At 37.7% G+C, this 16,227-nt stretch overlaps 1 protein-coding gene across 2 annotated transcripts in view; it reads left to right on the top strand.

Moving 5' to 3' along the window:
• The window catches only part of LOC125240182 (scavenger receptor class B member 1), a 184,183-nt gene that overhangs the window by 90,362 nt on the left and 77,594 nt on the right, over nt 1–16,227 (top strand). Inside the window, exon 1 of one of the 2 annotated variants that reach the window (XM_048148004.1) lies at nt 13,824–13,935. The exons of the other annotated variant lie outside the window; for it this stretch is intronic. Coding sequence (XP_048003961.1) covers nt 13,836–13,935 — 100 coding nt within the window. The 5' untranslated portion in view covers nt 13,824–13,835. Of the gene's footprint in view, nt 1–13,823; nt 13,936–16,227 lie in introns of those variants that run through there. 2 annotated transcript variants of the gene reach the window in all.

The raw sequence follows: 16,227 nt of genomic DNA, 5'->3' as shown, positions 1-16,227 counted from the left end.
CTCATAGTGTACGAGTATTTCACGTCCTACAGCTACACTAGCGCCACTCTCGACATATTTGGAACTGTTTTCTTTAGCTGACAATTGAACTAGCAAAGGTTCCCCCTTAAGAGAGTTTTCCTCTTAAAGAACTCATAGAAATCTTTACCAATACATCAGACTTGTGGCGTGTCAAAGAACTGTGGCACATAATGTATATGCACCTTATTTGTTTGTGATAAGGTATAAAATATACTTATCGTCAATATTGCGTCAAAACGTCGAGAGAAACCGGTCGGCTCGAGGAGTTTACACACTCGGTAAAGTCTGGGAGACGGTAAATAATTCGCTGTTGACAGTTTAGGGGGAAATATTGCCGAGTTATCCTTGTCGGTGGCAGTATTATCACATTTCACTCTAAAATAAGCAGGAGTAAAACCGTAGCTATTTTTTTTTTACTTTTAGTCTGAAGATCACTCTGATATTTACCTATACATATTTAATTGACTGACTTATACTATACATACCTATATCAAAACAAATAGAGTTGCCAAATTGAAGTATTCCAAGTTATTTGGTAGTAGCTTTTGTCCGCGGCTTCGCTCGCGTTAGAAAGAGACACAAAGTAGCCTATGTCACTCTCCATCCCTTCAACCATCTCCCCTTAAAAAATCACGTCAATTCGCTCCGTTTTGCCGTGAAAGACGGACAAACAAACAGACACACACACTTTCCCATTTATAATATTAGTATGGATATGAGGCTAACAGGACAGGACCCTATATAATTGGGAAATATTGCAATATAACCTTATTAGCTATTATTGTATACGTATAGATGTGTCCCTTTTGTCGAATAGAGAAGAAAGCTTTGCCATCGCTTCCAAAGAAACCGGACTGTGAGTATTCACCGTGAGGCAAGTGGGCCAATCGACCACTTTCATTGCTCCGATGTTTCATAGCTGTTACTCGTACGATTATAGCTTATTCCACCGTCCCCATTCTACCATCGGACTCTTAGACGCACGGCCGGTTTCCATCATTCCATCCTTACTTGGTAGACATTCCACGAATCCGCACGAAGCGCTTTGCTTCTTCTTTTCTTATGCGCACTGCGAAGGAGTGGAATTCCTTGCCGGCGGCTATATTTCCGAGCTCATATAACCCGGCAACCTTCAAATCAAGAGTGAACAGGCATCTCCTGGGCGAGCTCACTCCATCGTAGGCCACGTCTTTGCCTTTGGCTAGTCTGTGGCCAAGAGTAAGCCCATTTATAATAAAAAAAACGAATATCTCGTGTGTCTCTGGGGCAGCGTCAAATATTGTCTAATTTGGCAGATGTGTTGCATATACTGCCAATACTCTGCGGGATTGAAAGGCGACTTTATTGCAAGGTATAATATTAGGTGCTTTTGGCAATATTTCCCAATTTTTATTTTAGAACAATTTTTTTTTATTATGTAAATGTTCAGAATTTTCACCCTATTCTCATACCTTGAGAATAAGTTAAGTTTTTTGCAAAAAATTCATTTTTGGCACTAGCTTTTATCGCCGACTGTACCTTTCTTTCAACAGTCATCTAGTCTCTCCGAGACGTTTCTAAAAACCCCTTACTCGATGGGGATACGACGTTTCATGACAGAGTTCCTATGACCACCTTTCTGCTCCATCATCAGATCAGCTCCATGATACCATAATATTGCATTGTCAAGTGATTTACATGTATGTGCAAAATCTCAGCTCAATCGGAAACCGAAAAGGGAGTCAAATTTAGCTTCGACGTTTTGACGCACACTACAAGGCAAGTTGAATAATAGTATTTTATGCAACTGGTGGTTAAAAGAGGTCAAAAAAGGCGAGTGGCGTAACAATTTGAGGCGAAGCCGAAAATTGTTAATAAAGACGCCACGAGCATTTTTTGACTCAGTTAAACACCGTTGCATACAATACTTTTTCTACGACCAAGCACTTACTTTGAAAGAAAATTATAAATTCAATAAATACCTACTTTCAGTCATCTTAGTTATCTAGTGGACCACCTACCATTTCGAATATGCAGTTTGAGTGCAAACATGAAAATAAAATTGTCTATGGTACATGGTTCTTTGAAGCCTGGCCACTAAGACGAATCGAGTCGAGTTGAATCGAGTTCTCATACATTTGAATGCGATTCGACGCGTCGCCAATGATCGCAGCAGAAAACGAACGAGTCTCGACTCTGCGAATGCCAGGCTTTATCTGACATTCTAAGGTTGGCAACAATGTACCTATTTCATACAATATTTTAATTTTCTACGATGAAGTGAATGGTTTGTTAAGTTGGTAGCAATGTATTTACTGAACTGTAACAGCTATATCGTGCTACTGCTACTAAATGTTTTCAGGGTATAGACTAGATAGACTTGTCCTGACATCTTTTATGTAGGGTTTTAAAGTACTATGCACGACCTTGTAAGTCACGAATAACAGTACGAGAGTAGAAAAAAGCTTGTAAAAAAACCGGACTGTGAGCAGACTCCGTAAGGCAATGTGTGCCAGTGGACCACTTTCGTTGAACAGGTTCGCCACTTGTGCCGCCGAGTGCATCGACTGTGTATTATGTCACTGTGAGGTGTATATCTTATCAAAACTGACAAGTGGCGTCTGTGTTGTCAAATCTGACGGCGTAGACGAATGGCAATCATCAATGCCAAACGCCTGCAGAAATGCAATGGCTCTGTCGTGCCAATACGCAAGAGCGATAGAGATAGATAGCCACGAAACAGATGTTATCGTGAGCGTTTGTGCATTTGGCTACGTGCACTGAGAAAAAATTGACTTTCCAAGACAAAAGGGTCCTTTAGTGCAATCTCTTCTTCTTCTTAATCGTATAATCGTGTAATCATTGTATTGATATCACTTTTCTGATCATTACTATTATTATTTATTTTTTAATGTACAAAATGGCATCAAGTTCCTTTAGATCAAATTAGACATCATTTTATTGGAATTTTATTTGAAAGATTGTTGTTTTTTTTTTTACATAATTGTAACAGTGTTTGACGGTGTATGATTAGTACCAATAAATGTATCTATCTATCTATCTATCTATCTATACTCTTGTCAGAGTAGTCGTGGTCATTGGGGTCGTTGTGCTGCCTTTTCAATGGTTTCCCGCCATATTGCTCTATTTGCAGCGCTCCGCGCGCAGATATTTAAGGGTGACCCGGTGAGAGCCCTGACTTGGTCTGTCCATCGCATTGAGGGGCGCAGTCTATGTCTTGTACCGCCCTCTCTTCCCTGAACAACAAGTCTCTCTATGGCGGAGTCTTCCCTACGTTTAACGCGACCGAAATAGCTTAAGTGCAATAAGGAGGTTTTATTACCTCTGGTCGGCGTCAAATTTCAGGCCGTTGCGCTAAACGAAGTTGCCGCTTCCTGGCTCCGTCAATTAGAAATGTAGAAATGTAGTATAGCATGTAAGTGAGAGAGCCTCAAATCACGGTGTTTTCAGTCAAACGAAGTAATAAATACGATGTACTTAGGATATGTTTAGGAAACTCGACGATAGAGGACGGGAAAAACTAGATGTCGCTGTACCACCTGCAAACTAGAGAACGACCTTTTATGTAAATTGTAAATTTTATTATTGTCATTTTAGGCATATACGAGTACTCGTATGTTTGTGTAGAAGTAGTTATTTGTGTGACTAGTTGGTGAATGATTACATCAAACCTATTTAAAAATCCCGCCATAAATATGTGGCGTTCCATGTTTAAAGGGCCCACATGCTTCATGTGCTATAAGGAACCTTTAGGCATGGAAAGTCATATGAAAAGTTGTCGTAACTTAATAATAGATGGCGCTGCATTCGAAAATCTTGACTGATAACTCTATACCATACTATTAAATATACTAGAGGTATATGGTCTTAAGTTTCTATCCCGGAAAAGACATACATTTAGAATGAGGACAAATCTTTATTCGACGTACAGCCTTGAATGATCTCTTATGTATTAAAGTATTTATTTAAGTATGTCTATTGAAGCCAATGTACATATAGGAAGAATGCTTCTAGTATTGCATTTTTAGGGTTCCGTACCAAAAAGGTACAAAAGGACCCTTATGGCGACGCTTAGTTTTTAATAGTTTTCTAGAATAATTTTCGTGAAATTCACATTGTTTCCTGTGATTTGCACTGTCAGCGCAGCTGCCCAAAACCATCCCGCGCACGCGCGCGGTATCGTTATAACAATGCGTTGCCATGGTTACAGAGCCAAACAATGAGTTTTCAGTTTTTTCGTTACTGCGCGCATGCGAGGAAAGCCGGCGGTCGCTGGCTTTGGGGAATAGGCTTTTATGTAGGTTTTTAAAGATCTATGCAGTAACACTAACCACAAAATTAAAATTTTGAAAAAATCCCCAACCGCGACATAATAGACCGTTTTTCATGAAACATGGCTAAGAATACTCCCGACTAACTCAGCTTTCAGACAAAAAAAACTAAATCTAAATCGGTTCATCCGTTCGGGAGCTACGATGCCACAGACAGACACACACACAGACAGACAGATAAACAGACAGACAGACAGGCAGACAGACAGACAGACAGACAGACAGACAGACAGATAGACAAACAGATAGACAGACACGTCAAACTTATAACACCCCGTCGTTTTTGCGTCGGGGGTTAGTAATGAATAACAGTTCGGGAGTAGAAAAAAAATTGAAAAAACATCATCACATGTGGCATCACAGGTTCCGAGCGGATGAACCGATTTTGGTTTAGATTTTTTTTGTTTGAAATCTGAATTAGTCGGGGGTGTTCTTAGTCCTGAACCCTGATTCATGACATTCGGTCCACCATTACGGGTTTTTTTTTTTTTTTTTTGAAAGAAAGAATAATAAAGAAAGAAAAGACATTCAGCACACATACACAGGACAAAATGGTGAAATAAAAAAAAAGAAACTAATAATAAAAACAAATACACAAAAATATCCTAAGAAAATTATATACACACAAACAGAAAATTACACTTGTGTGTCCAGCAATGTGTGCAGTAGGGACTAACCTAACCACAAAATTAAAATTTTGAAAAAACCCCCGACCGCGACATAGTTGACCGATTTTCATGAAACATGGCTAAGAACACTCCCGACTAACACAGCTTTCAGACAAAAAAAACTAAATCATAACCTAACCACAAAATTAAAATTTTGAAAAAACCCCCGACGACGACATAGTGGACCGATTTTCATGAAACATGGCTAAGAACACTCCCGACTAACACAGCTTTCAGACAAAAAAAACTAAATCATAACCTAACCACAAAATTAAAATTTTGAAAAAACCCCCGACGACGACATAGTGGACCGATTTTCATGAAACATGGCTAAGAACACTCCCTACTAACTCAGCTTTCAGACAAAAAAAACTAAATCTAAATCGGTTCATCCGTTCGGGAGCTACGATGCCACAGACAGACACACACACAGACAGACAAACAGACAGACAGACAGACAGACAGACAGACAGACAGACAGACGGACAGACAGACAGACACGTCAAACTTATAACACCCCTTCGTTTTTGCGTCGGGGGTTAAAAATCGGTTCATCCGTTCGGGAGCTACAATGCCACAGACAGACACACACACAGACAGACAAACAGACAGACAGACAGACAGACAGACAGACAGACAGACAGACAGACGGACAGACAGACAGACAGACACGTCAAACTTATAACACCCCTTCGTTTTTGCGTCGGGGGTTAAAAAGGCTTTGACTCAGCATGTTGTTGCAAGACGCAGGCGAGGCGAAATGCAACGCTGTTATTCTGCCAAGGCCTGAGGGAGTGATTTTGTGGTTAGGTTATCACGTTGGGGGTTAAAAATTGCTTTTAGATGTACCACTCTATCACAACCGGCCTCACCAACTGATAAACTTCTCTCTTCTTCCTCTTACCCTTATCCCACGTTATGTGGGGTCGGTACAACATGTCTTCCTCTTCCATTCTCCCCTATCTTTCGTCATCTCAACACTCACATCTTTCTTTCTCATGTCCTCTTTCACACAATCCATCCATCGTTGTTTGGGTTTACCCTCCCTCTCCATCCATCAACATTCATCTCCAACATTCTTTTGCCTATATGACACTCATCCCTCCTCATTACATGACCGTACCACGCCAACCTGCCACTCCTCATCTTTTCCGTTATAGGCGCAACTTTCAAACTTTCCCTAATATACTCATTCCTGATCCGATCCATTCTGGTCACTCCACACATCCATCTCAACATTCTCATTTCCGCTACGTGCACTCTCCTTTCATCCTCCACCTTTGTCGCCCAGCATTCAGATCCATACAATACAACAGGCCTCACAATCGTCTTATAGATTTTCCCCTTAAGTTTAAGGGGCATCCGTCGATCGCATGTTGTCCCTGAGACCTGTCGCCATTTCATCCATCCCGCATTTATTCTATTTTTCACGTCACGGTCGATGCTTCCGTCATTTTGGAATAATGACCCAAGGTACCGGAAGTCGGAGCAGACTGGTAGGTATACACCATCTAAGGCAATAGGGGAAAAACTGGATAGACCACCGAAATCGCAGAACATCTGTACAGTTTTGGTTCTGCTGATTTTCAGTCCCACACTTTCCAGTCTTTCTTGCCATTTTCCCAGTCTGCTCTGGACCTCAAGTGCATTTTCCCCAACAAGAACAATGTCATCGGCAAACAGCATACACCAGGGTGCTTCCTCCTGTATGTCCGACCAACTGATAAACTTATAATCACTTATTTAATTAAATAATTATTTATATAACACATACGAGGAATCAAGGATGTTTGAAGAGTATGTTAGTTCGTGTTGTATGGCCAAGTAGGTATCTCTTAAACAAATATTCTCTTTTCGAAGAACGTGTATGTACCACACACATAGCTTTAACTTAGGTTTTTGATAACGGTTTTTAACCACTGACGCAAAAACGACGGGGTGTTATAAGTTTGACGTGTCTGTCTGTCTGTCTGTTTGTGTGTGTCTGTCTATGGCATCGTAGCTCCCGAACGAATGAACCGAATTAGTGTTTTTTTTTAAAGCTGAGTTAGTCGGGAGTGTACTTAGCCATGTTTCATGAAAATCGGTCCACTATGTCGCGGTCGGGGGTTTTTTTCAAAATTTTAATTTTGTGGTTAGGTTAGTTATATAAAATCTGGTTAATCTGGTACCTACTCGCGCCTAAGATGGCCCGGATCTTAAACTATCAAATACTTTCAAAATTTCAAACTTTTTTTAGTGTGAATGAGCTTAAATTAGTCACCTTAAAACCTTCGAGAAAAGAGCGTACACCCATCTTTAAGGCCGGCAACGCACTCTGGCTCTGTTTTTGGTGTCCATGGGCGGCAATGATCGCTTACCATCAGCCGACTTGTCAGTTCGTTTGCCTCCTATCGCAAAAAAAACTGAAAATTACAAAAAATTATGGATTCCTTACATTTTTAACCCCCGACGCAAAAACGACGGGGTATTATAAGTTTGACGAGTCTCTCTGTGGAATCGTAGCTCCCGAACGGATGAACTGATTTAGATTTTTTTTTTGTTTGAAAGATGAGTTAGTCGAGAGTGTTCTTAGCTATGTTTCATGAAAATCGGTTCTACATGGGGCAGTCTTTAGGGTTCTCAAAGGTCGGCAACGCGTAAGTGACTCCCCTGATGTTGCTTATGTCCATGGGCGGCGATGACTACTTCCCATCAGGCGGCTCGTCTGCTCGTTTGCTGCCTATTTCATAAAAAATATATATATATCGGGGTTTTTTTCAAAATTTTAATTTTGTTAAATACATCGATCAAATATTGTAATAAAGTAACGAAAACTGCATGCAAGAGTCTATACTAGAAACATCTTAATGAAGGTTAAAGTTCACTAAATAGAAAAAAAAACTAATGGACAATTATGCAATTCTGTCTAGATCAGACATTCTTTAGTGTTCACGTGAATGCTCTGTACTATTCGCCAGAAAAAAACTATTTAACCCCTAGTTCAGTTATGACGTAAATAATTATTTATTTTGCTACGCGCAATTTTCATAAAAAAATAGTACGTTTATTTTTCATTGGCAGAAATAAGGAAAAATTAGTAAAAAATATGTTATTTACTGTTTTGTATGTGTTCTATTGTTCCGTTCAGAGACCAGTTAGCGGCAAAGACTGATCAGACAGGAGTGCAATGTAATTTCATACAAATTTTAACTTGATGTCTTAAGCTGGCTGGTAGAGTTTATTTATAAATGACTAGCTTTTGCCCGCGGCTTCGCTCGCGTTAGAAAGACAAAAAATAGCCTATATAACTCTCCATCCCTTCAACTTACTCCACTTAAAAAATTACGTCAATTCGTCGCTCCGTTTTGCCGTGAAAGACGGACAAACAAACAGATACACACACACTTTCCCATTTATAATATTAGTATGGATATTTCGAAATGAAATGAAATTAAATATTTTATTAATAACATAATATTATAAGATGCAAAGAAAGTATCGATTATTATCATAAGTATTTTTTGTTTTCCGTTAAATTCGACACGCAGTTAGGTTCATCATCAGGAACCACCCTGTTTCTCTTTTTGTTAATTTCGAAAAAAAATGTTTTTTCCATACATAATAAATGGATTAATTAGTGTGAGAGGACCTTAATCATAACATTAAAGTCATTGTCAAGTATTTGAGGGCACATGTCAAAACAAAAACGGTCACGGTTAGTGATGCATCAGTTTTTAGTGAGTGGGCAACTGCAGAGTTACATCAACGAAGACGTGCATTGTATGCCTTGTATGAGGAACGGCGGTTTAATACGAGTGATGAATTTAAAGAACATGTCAAACAATTTTCGAAACAGTTTAAATTAGATTGTCATACCGCTAAACGTAATTATTTAAGCAAGAAAATTAAAAGTAGTTCCGATATAATTAAAGCAACGTGGAAAGTAATTAACGTGGAGACTGGTCGATCAAAGCAAAGAACAAATGAACCGAAATTAAAAATTGATGGCAAAATTGTAGATTCCAATTTAGAAGTAGCAACAGAATTTGAAAAGTTCTTCACTGATATACCAGTTTCCACAACTAGGCACTTAAATTCATCACCTGCATCTGCCGTTACATTGTTAGAAGATAATGTCACAGAATGTAGTAGAGACCTTGTATTTGAACATGTTAGTACCTCAGATATAATTAAGGCATTTCAATCAATTAATGTTAAAAAAACTTGTGACCTTTGGGGAGTCTCTGTCCATGGTGTTAAATCTTTAATAGAAATTGTAGCGCCTGACTTGGTAGTTATCTTTAATAACAGTGTTGATTGTGGTGAGTTTCCTGATCTTATGAAACACAGTAAAGTCATTCCATTATTTAAATCTGGTAGCACATCCGACCCCACTAATTTTAGACCGATATCAGTGTTACCGACATTCAGCAAAATTTTTGAAAAGTTAGTGTTATTTCAGCTATTGCAACATTTTAACATCAATAATCTAATGCACAATAAACAATTTGGTTTTACACGGGGTCGCTCAACAACCGACGCTGGTGTTGAGCTAATCAAACAGATTTTCGATGCCTGGGAGGAGTCACAGGATGCCTTGGGTATCTTCTGTGATTTATCTAAGGCTTTCGATTGCGTCTGTCATGAAACACTGATCAGGAAATTGCACTACTATGGAGTGAGAGGATCGGCACTGAATTTAGTCAAATCTTACTTACACGATAGAATACAAAGGGTCGACGTGAATGGACAGCGCTCACCGGGGTCACTAGTCTCTATGGGTGTACCGCAGGGATCAATATTGGGGCCTTTCCTGTTCCTTATCTACATTAATGACCTGCCATATCTTGTAAAGACCCACCATGATATAGTATTGTTTGCAGATGATACTTCCCTTATTTTCAAAGTCAAACGTCAGCAACAAACTTGTGAAAATGTAAACAATGCCATTTCCGAAGTAGTTAATTGGTTTAGTGTTAATAACTTATTGTTAAATGAGAAAAAGACTAAATGTATTAAGTTTGTAACGAGTAATGCTAAAAATGAACAAGCAAGTGTCGTTGTGAAGGATGAGGAATTGGAACTGGTAGATAGTACAGTTTTTCTTGGCATAACTTTAGATTCTAAACTTCAGTGGGGTCCCCATATTGCTACCCTCTCGAATAGACTGAGCTCTGCAGCATTTGCAGTAAGCAAGATCCGTCAGTTAACCCTTAATTTGGCAGAGACTCTGGTGACATAAATTTTCCGATTTTACTTAATATATTGAATAACAGGTGTTTTTAAAGCGTCCGAAAAATATTTAAAAAAATCTAGATTTATTAGTTTTGGAAAAAAAATATGTCCGCCACAGCGGACTCTGCCAAATATTGGGATAAATTAATATGTCCGCTGAGGCGGACACTGCCAAACATACGGTCATTTAAAATAAACAAGTATTTCTTAACATATATTTATTTTAAAACTTAACAAATATAATAATTTTGTATGAAAATCAAACTGACACATATTTATAGTCAAATATCATTATTTTAACTTTTTTCCGACTTTTTGGCCAGGTTGCACAGGCCGTGATCACGACAGACTGATGTGACAGTGATGTCCCAGCAAAATGTCGTCGAAGATGTAAACAACACAAAACTACCCGAAATTAATTATATCAATGTTCGGGGCAGACAAACAAATTATAAATTTTGATCTACCCGGTTTTCTTTAATGTTTATTGCCCCTCGCGCGACATGTAACATTCACAATATCCGCGCACTACGTATACCTAAAAGTGCCAAAATTTTAACTGCTTGGTCCAGCACCACACGCTGTTGGATTAAATAAAAAATCTAAGCATAAAAGCAGGCCACCAAAACAAGAAAATCAAAATAATAAACAAAACAATATAATAATTTGTTACAACACGTGTCACCGCAACATTGGCATAGTCCGCCACGGCGGACAAATCGTATTTAGTATATATTTGGCACTGTCCGGTGCGGCGGACAACTTGTTTAGATGATGATTATGAGTATTAGAAATTGAGAAATAAATTGAAAACATAACCACTTGCAACTATTATGTAATATATTTTATTATTTATACAACAGAAATACCCTGTTCTTACAAAAACCAGAAGAAAAACGCATAAATATTTTGCTAAAAACAGTTGACTTCTGATGCGGTGCCATCTTGACGAGTAACTGTCAAACGAGTGTTGACAGTGGTCAAATAGTATTTTTATACAAAGCATGTATCATAAAAGAGTCTCTTTCCATATGTTAAATTAAATAAAATTCTACCTAAAAAGCGAAATATTTTTTTTTATCACCTGTCCGTCCCACCGGACTTTGCCAAATTAAGGGTTAACAGACGTGGAAACAGCTCGATTAGTTTATTTTAGTTACTTTCACAGCATTATGTCATATGGTATTTTACTATGGGGCAGTGCTTCAGAGATAAATACCATATTTGTTCTGCAGAAGAGGGCTATTCGAGCAATATACAAAATGAACCATAGAGACTCACTAAGAGATAAGTTTAAGGACATTAATATAATGACAGTGCATTGTCAATATATTTATGAGAATATTATGTATGTACATAAAAACATTTGTAAATTTAAGAAAAACTGTGATGTACATAATATAAACACTAGAAATAAGCATAAGCTTGCAGTGCCCTTCACTCGGCTCCATAAAATTAAAAAATCATTCATGGGTAATTGTGTAAGATTTTATAACAAACTTCCTAATGCCATCACTGAACTGTCTTTTAATCGATTTAAACATTATGTAAAGCGTATACTGATCTCTAAGGCCTACTATAGCACACAAGACTACATGAATGATGAAACACTGTGGGATACAAGTATTGCTGAAAACCATTAATTATATAGCTTATTAATGATGATATTGATAATTCAATGTATTTTTACACAATTTTTTTGACATTTAGAATTTATTCTAGAAGTTTTTATACTAGTATTTTTTTATACAATTTAGATTGATATCATTTTATTAAATCAATGTAGTTTTAAAACAATATTGTTTATTGCACCAATAAATTGCTCTGATATTTAGAATAAGATGAATATTGTACACTGTTGACAATTTAAAAGTGCTTATTGTAAGCCTATTTGAATAAAGAATATTTTGATTGATTTTGATTGATTGATTGACAAATAACATTAGGAAGTGGTAAGGGATAATTCGATAACCGTTAGAGTTAAGAGGCTAGTTTCTTAGAGAGATTTGTTGTATTTGACCTAAAGAATCTTCCCTTAAAATTAACGGAATTCAATAAAAACCGGGCGTATACTTAACTAGGTACATATATTATTATTTACTATTTCACTTTACTTATTTTATTTACAATGTGGGGGGGCTGGATGGTTCCTTTCGAATCATAAATATTGAATAAATTGATGGATTTGATTTAGTTTGATATTTTATAGTCAGTGTTTTGTTCGTGTCGGTGTGGTGAAAAATTTTATGTTTCACTCAAAACCCTCACGGGTCAATATTGGAATCTTTCGCTTGCTCGGGTATCAATATTGGCACGTGCGGTTAAACAACTACTTTTCCCCCTTGTAAAACAAATAACTAAAGGTAAGAAAGTCGGTATTCGGCATTTGTTGGTAATAATAGTTATTTGTTATACAAGGGGGCAAAGTTGTATTTTAACGCCGAGTGTGGAATTGAAAAAACGAGCAAGTGAAAGGATTCTACAGTTGAACCACGAGCGAAGCGAGTGGTTCGAGAATAGAATCCTGAACTTACGAGTTTTTTAACACACGAGAAGTATAATACATTTGCACCCGAGTGTAACACAAAACTTTTCCCCTCACTATAGCGAGGAAACTACAACGCAAAAACTGCGTTTATCACTGCTTCCAATAGTTCCACAGGTGGTAAATCATCTTTGTTACTAGATTCACCTACTTTTATCAATTTTAAAACAGTTAATTTGACTTTATTCAAGGTCAAATTACTTTACCCACTAGTGGATAAAATGCGTTTTTACCCGCTGGTATTAAAGGATAAAACACGTGTTTCTGAGCTAGTGAGGGGAAAATAATTATATTTCTGCCATTGGATAAGATTACATGACTAGCTACGTTCACGAGTAAGTTTGACGTCTGTCTGTTTGCGTATGTGTCTGTCTGTGGCATCGTAGCTCCCTAACGGATGCAACGATTTAGATTTAGTTTTTTTTTGTCTGAAAGCTGAGTTAGTCGGGAGTGTTCTTCCTATGTTTCATGAAAATCGGTCCACTATGTCGGGGTTTAATTCAAACTTTTCATTATGTGGTTAGGTTAGGTTATCTTATATGTAAGTATTAATTTGAAAGGGACGACACTATGTGCAATATTTTCATTTCTTTCATTCTACGTCGGACACTAAGTTGCGTCTTTATAATGAAATCAGTCTTTATTTTTCTCTGATCTCTTCTCTCCAATAATTACCAGTTAAATATTTGAAAGAAATTCAAACACTCAGCAACCTCTGAGTTGCGTTGTTTTTGACACGACATATTATGACGTTTTCGAAATTTCAGTTTCGATCGCTCTCTCGTATATCTCGGTAGCTTAGTCGGATATGCACTGAGAGCTATGATTTTAAATATTAGTAGTTAGTTTTCGTAATTATTTGTGTTTTTTTATTGGTTTATGATTTTTTTTTAACTAAGAGACCATGACTTTTTGAAGCAATGATTTTAAAATAATATTGTATGTAAAAGTGATTTGTGTAAACAGTTTTTAACAATTTTATTACTCGTCTTATTTGATAGTGTCTAAGTGATAAGTTTTAGTGAGTGACCGATATTTTAGTGTGGAAAAAAAATGTCTCGTTTACATACATATGGCCGGAAAGTGAGAGAAGTATGGAGAATCGATAAAATTCTCCAGACTGTGAGCGTCACGAGGCGTCTGAAACATAGAGGTAATTTTTAAACTAAAAGTGTCCAGTGACTATCAAGTACAAGTCATTTATTCAGCAGAAAGTGGCGTAATGTTTTTTTATTTTTTTTTATTTTTAAAAACAACTTCAACTAATTTTTACATTAAATAACTTGCCAAACTGTTACGTTTAATGGCAAGATGCGCTCATTTTTTAAACAATCTTAAATTGTACGAGTATATCTTAACCTATTTACATAATTACGCAAGTACATAATAATTGTACTATTATTAAGTTCATATGGGAGTGTGCATGGGAAAACGTCCCACTTTGTCCATTGCTATAAAGCCGCTTTGTCAGATTTTTAAATTAAAGGAAAAATGGAAAAATTCACACCTCCGGCAGGACTCGAACCTGCGACCTTAGGCCTTGCCGGGGCCAAAGGCCAAAGGTCGCATGATCGAGTCCTGCTAGAGGAGTGAATTTTTCCACTTTTCCTTTAATTTAAAATATGTAATATCGCTCGCAGACGTTTCTGCATGATAAAAAACAAAATTCCGCTTTGTCAGTTTATTTATATATAGATAAAAGTAAATCTCGCCTTAATGGTAACCGATAAAGTGGGACGTTTTACTAAACACACTCACATATGTCACAGAAGTTTCCTGTTTAAAATCAGTAAGTAGGCATAAGTTTAATTTCTAACCTTCCTTACTTCCTACCTATTGTTTAATGATTCATAATAATCTTTGTCTACTAAATCATTATAGGAAATAGTTGGCCTATCGCCAGACTGTATAATGAGTCTAATGATTTAAGGTTAGGTAGTACACATAACATAATCACAACATTAAAATTTTGAAAAAAAAAACCCCGACCGCGACATAGTGGACCGATTTTCATGGAACATGGCTAAGAACTCCCGACTAATCCAGCTTTTAAACAAAAAACTTTTAAAACTAAATCTTAATCGGTTCATCTGTTCAGGAGCTACGATGGCACAGATAGACACACTCACACAAACTGACAAACATACAGACACGTCAAAATTATAACACCCCGTCGTTTTTGCGTCGGGGGTTAAAAACCAGTGTTGTCGAAAATTAAAAATCTAAAAAAATTGACTGCATCGGGGCGCTAAATACGACTCACACTTGACCCGTCGTTGTAATGTCTTTGTATGTTTAGATTACCTATCACAATATATAAAGTCTGCGGTTTTTTATCACTTTAATTGATTACTAAGTTAGTTAATTTACATATTATAGTGAGATATTTGCGTTGGGGCGGAAAGGTTCTCGAGTGGCGACCGCGTACCGGAAGGCGAAGCGTGGGTAGAACGCGAAGGGCGAAGGTGGGTTGTTGGGGGCCAGGTCATCACCTGGTGAAGGTCGCAGGAGTCCGCTGGATGCGCAGGACAGGTCATTGTGGCAATCTTTGGGGGAGGCCTATGTCCAGCGGTGGACGTCTTTCGGCTGATATGATGATGATGATGATGATGATGAGTGAGATATTTGACGACCGGTCTGGCCTAAGCCGCGGTCCTGGGTTCGAATCCCGGTAATAGCATTTATTTGTGTGATGAGCGCAGATATTTGTTCCTGAGTCATGGATGTTTTCTATATGTATTTATCTATATAAGCATGTATATCGTCGCCTAGCACCCATAGTACAAGGTTTGCTTAGTTTGAGGCTAGGTTGATCTGTGTAAGGTGTCCCCCGATATTTATTTTTAACCCCCGACGCAAAAACGACAGGGTGTTATAAGTTTGACGTGTCTGTCTGTCCGTCTGTCCGTCTGTCTGTCTGTTTGTCTGTCTGTGTGTCTGTCTGTGGCATCGTAGCTCCCGAACGGATGAACCGATTTTGATTTAGTTTTTTTTGTCTGAAAGCTGAGTTAGTCGGGAGTGTTCTTAGCCATGTTTCATGAAAATCGGTGTACTACGTCGCGGTCGGGGGTTTTTCAAAATTTTAATTTTGTGGTTAAGTTATATCTTAAACGTATAGTAGCTAATACTCCCTATCGCTCTCAGACGAAGGATACTATAGACTTGACACAAGCGTACACCCGTAAGGGACAGATATAGAATAATGGAGCGAATTTAAGAATCACTTTAAAAATGGCTGACAGTTTACCATAAACAACCTACGTAATTTGGGCGGATAATAAGCTTGACAAGTCACGTCCTTATTGTTTGCCACAAACTCGTTTGTGGCAGCGGCGAAAAAGTGAAACTATGACAAAGACAAAAAATAACATTTTCCCCTCACTAGCTCGGAAACACGTGTTTTGTCCTTTAATACCAGCGGGTAAAAACGCATTTTATCCACTAG

Source organism: Leguminivora glycinivorella, chromosome 27 (assembly GCF_023078275.1).
Source record: "Leguminivora glycinivorella isolate SPB_JAAS2020 chromosome 27, LegGlyc_1.1, whole genome shotgun sequence".
NCBI classification, from domain to species: Eukaryota; Metazoa; Arthropoda; class Insecta; order Lepidoptera; family Tortricidae; genus Leguminivora; species Leguminivora glycinivorella.
The sequence above is the reverse complement of the archived record's forward strand: the minus strand, read 5'-3'. Positions and strand labels throughout refer to the sequence as shown.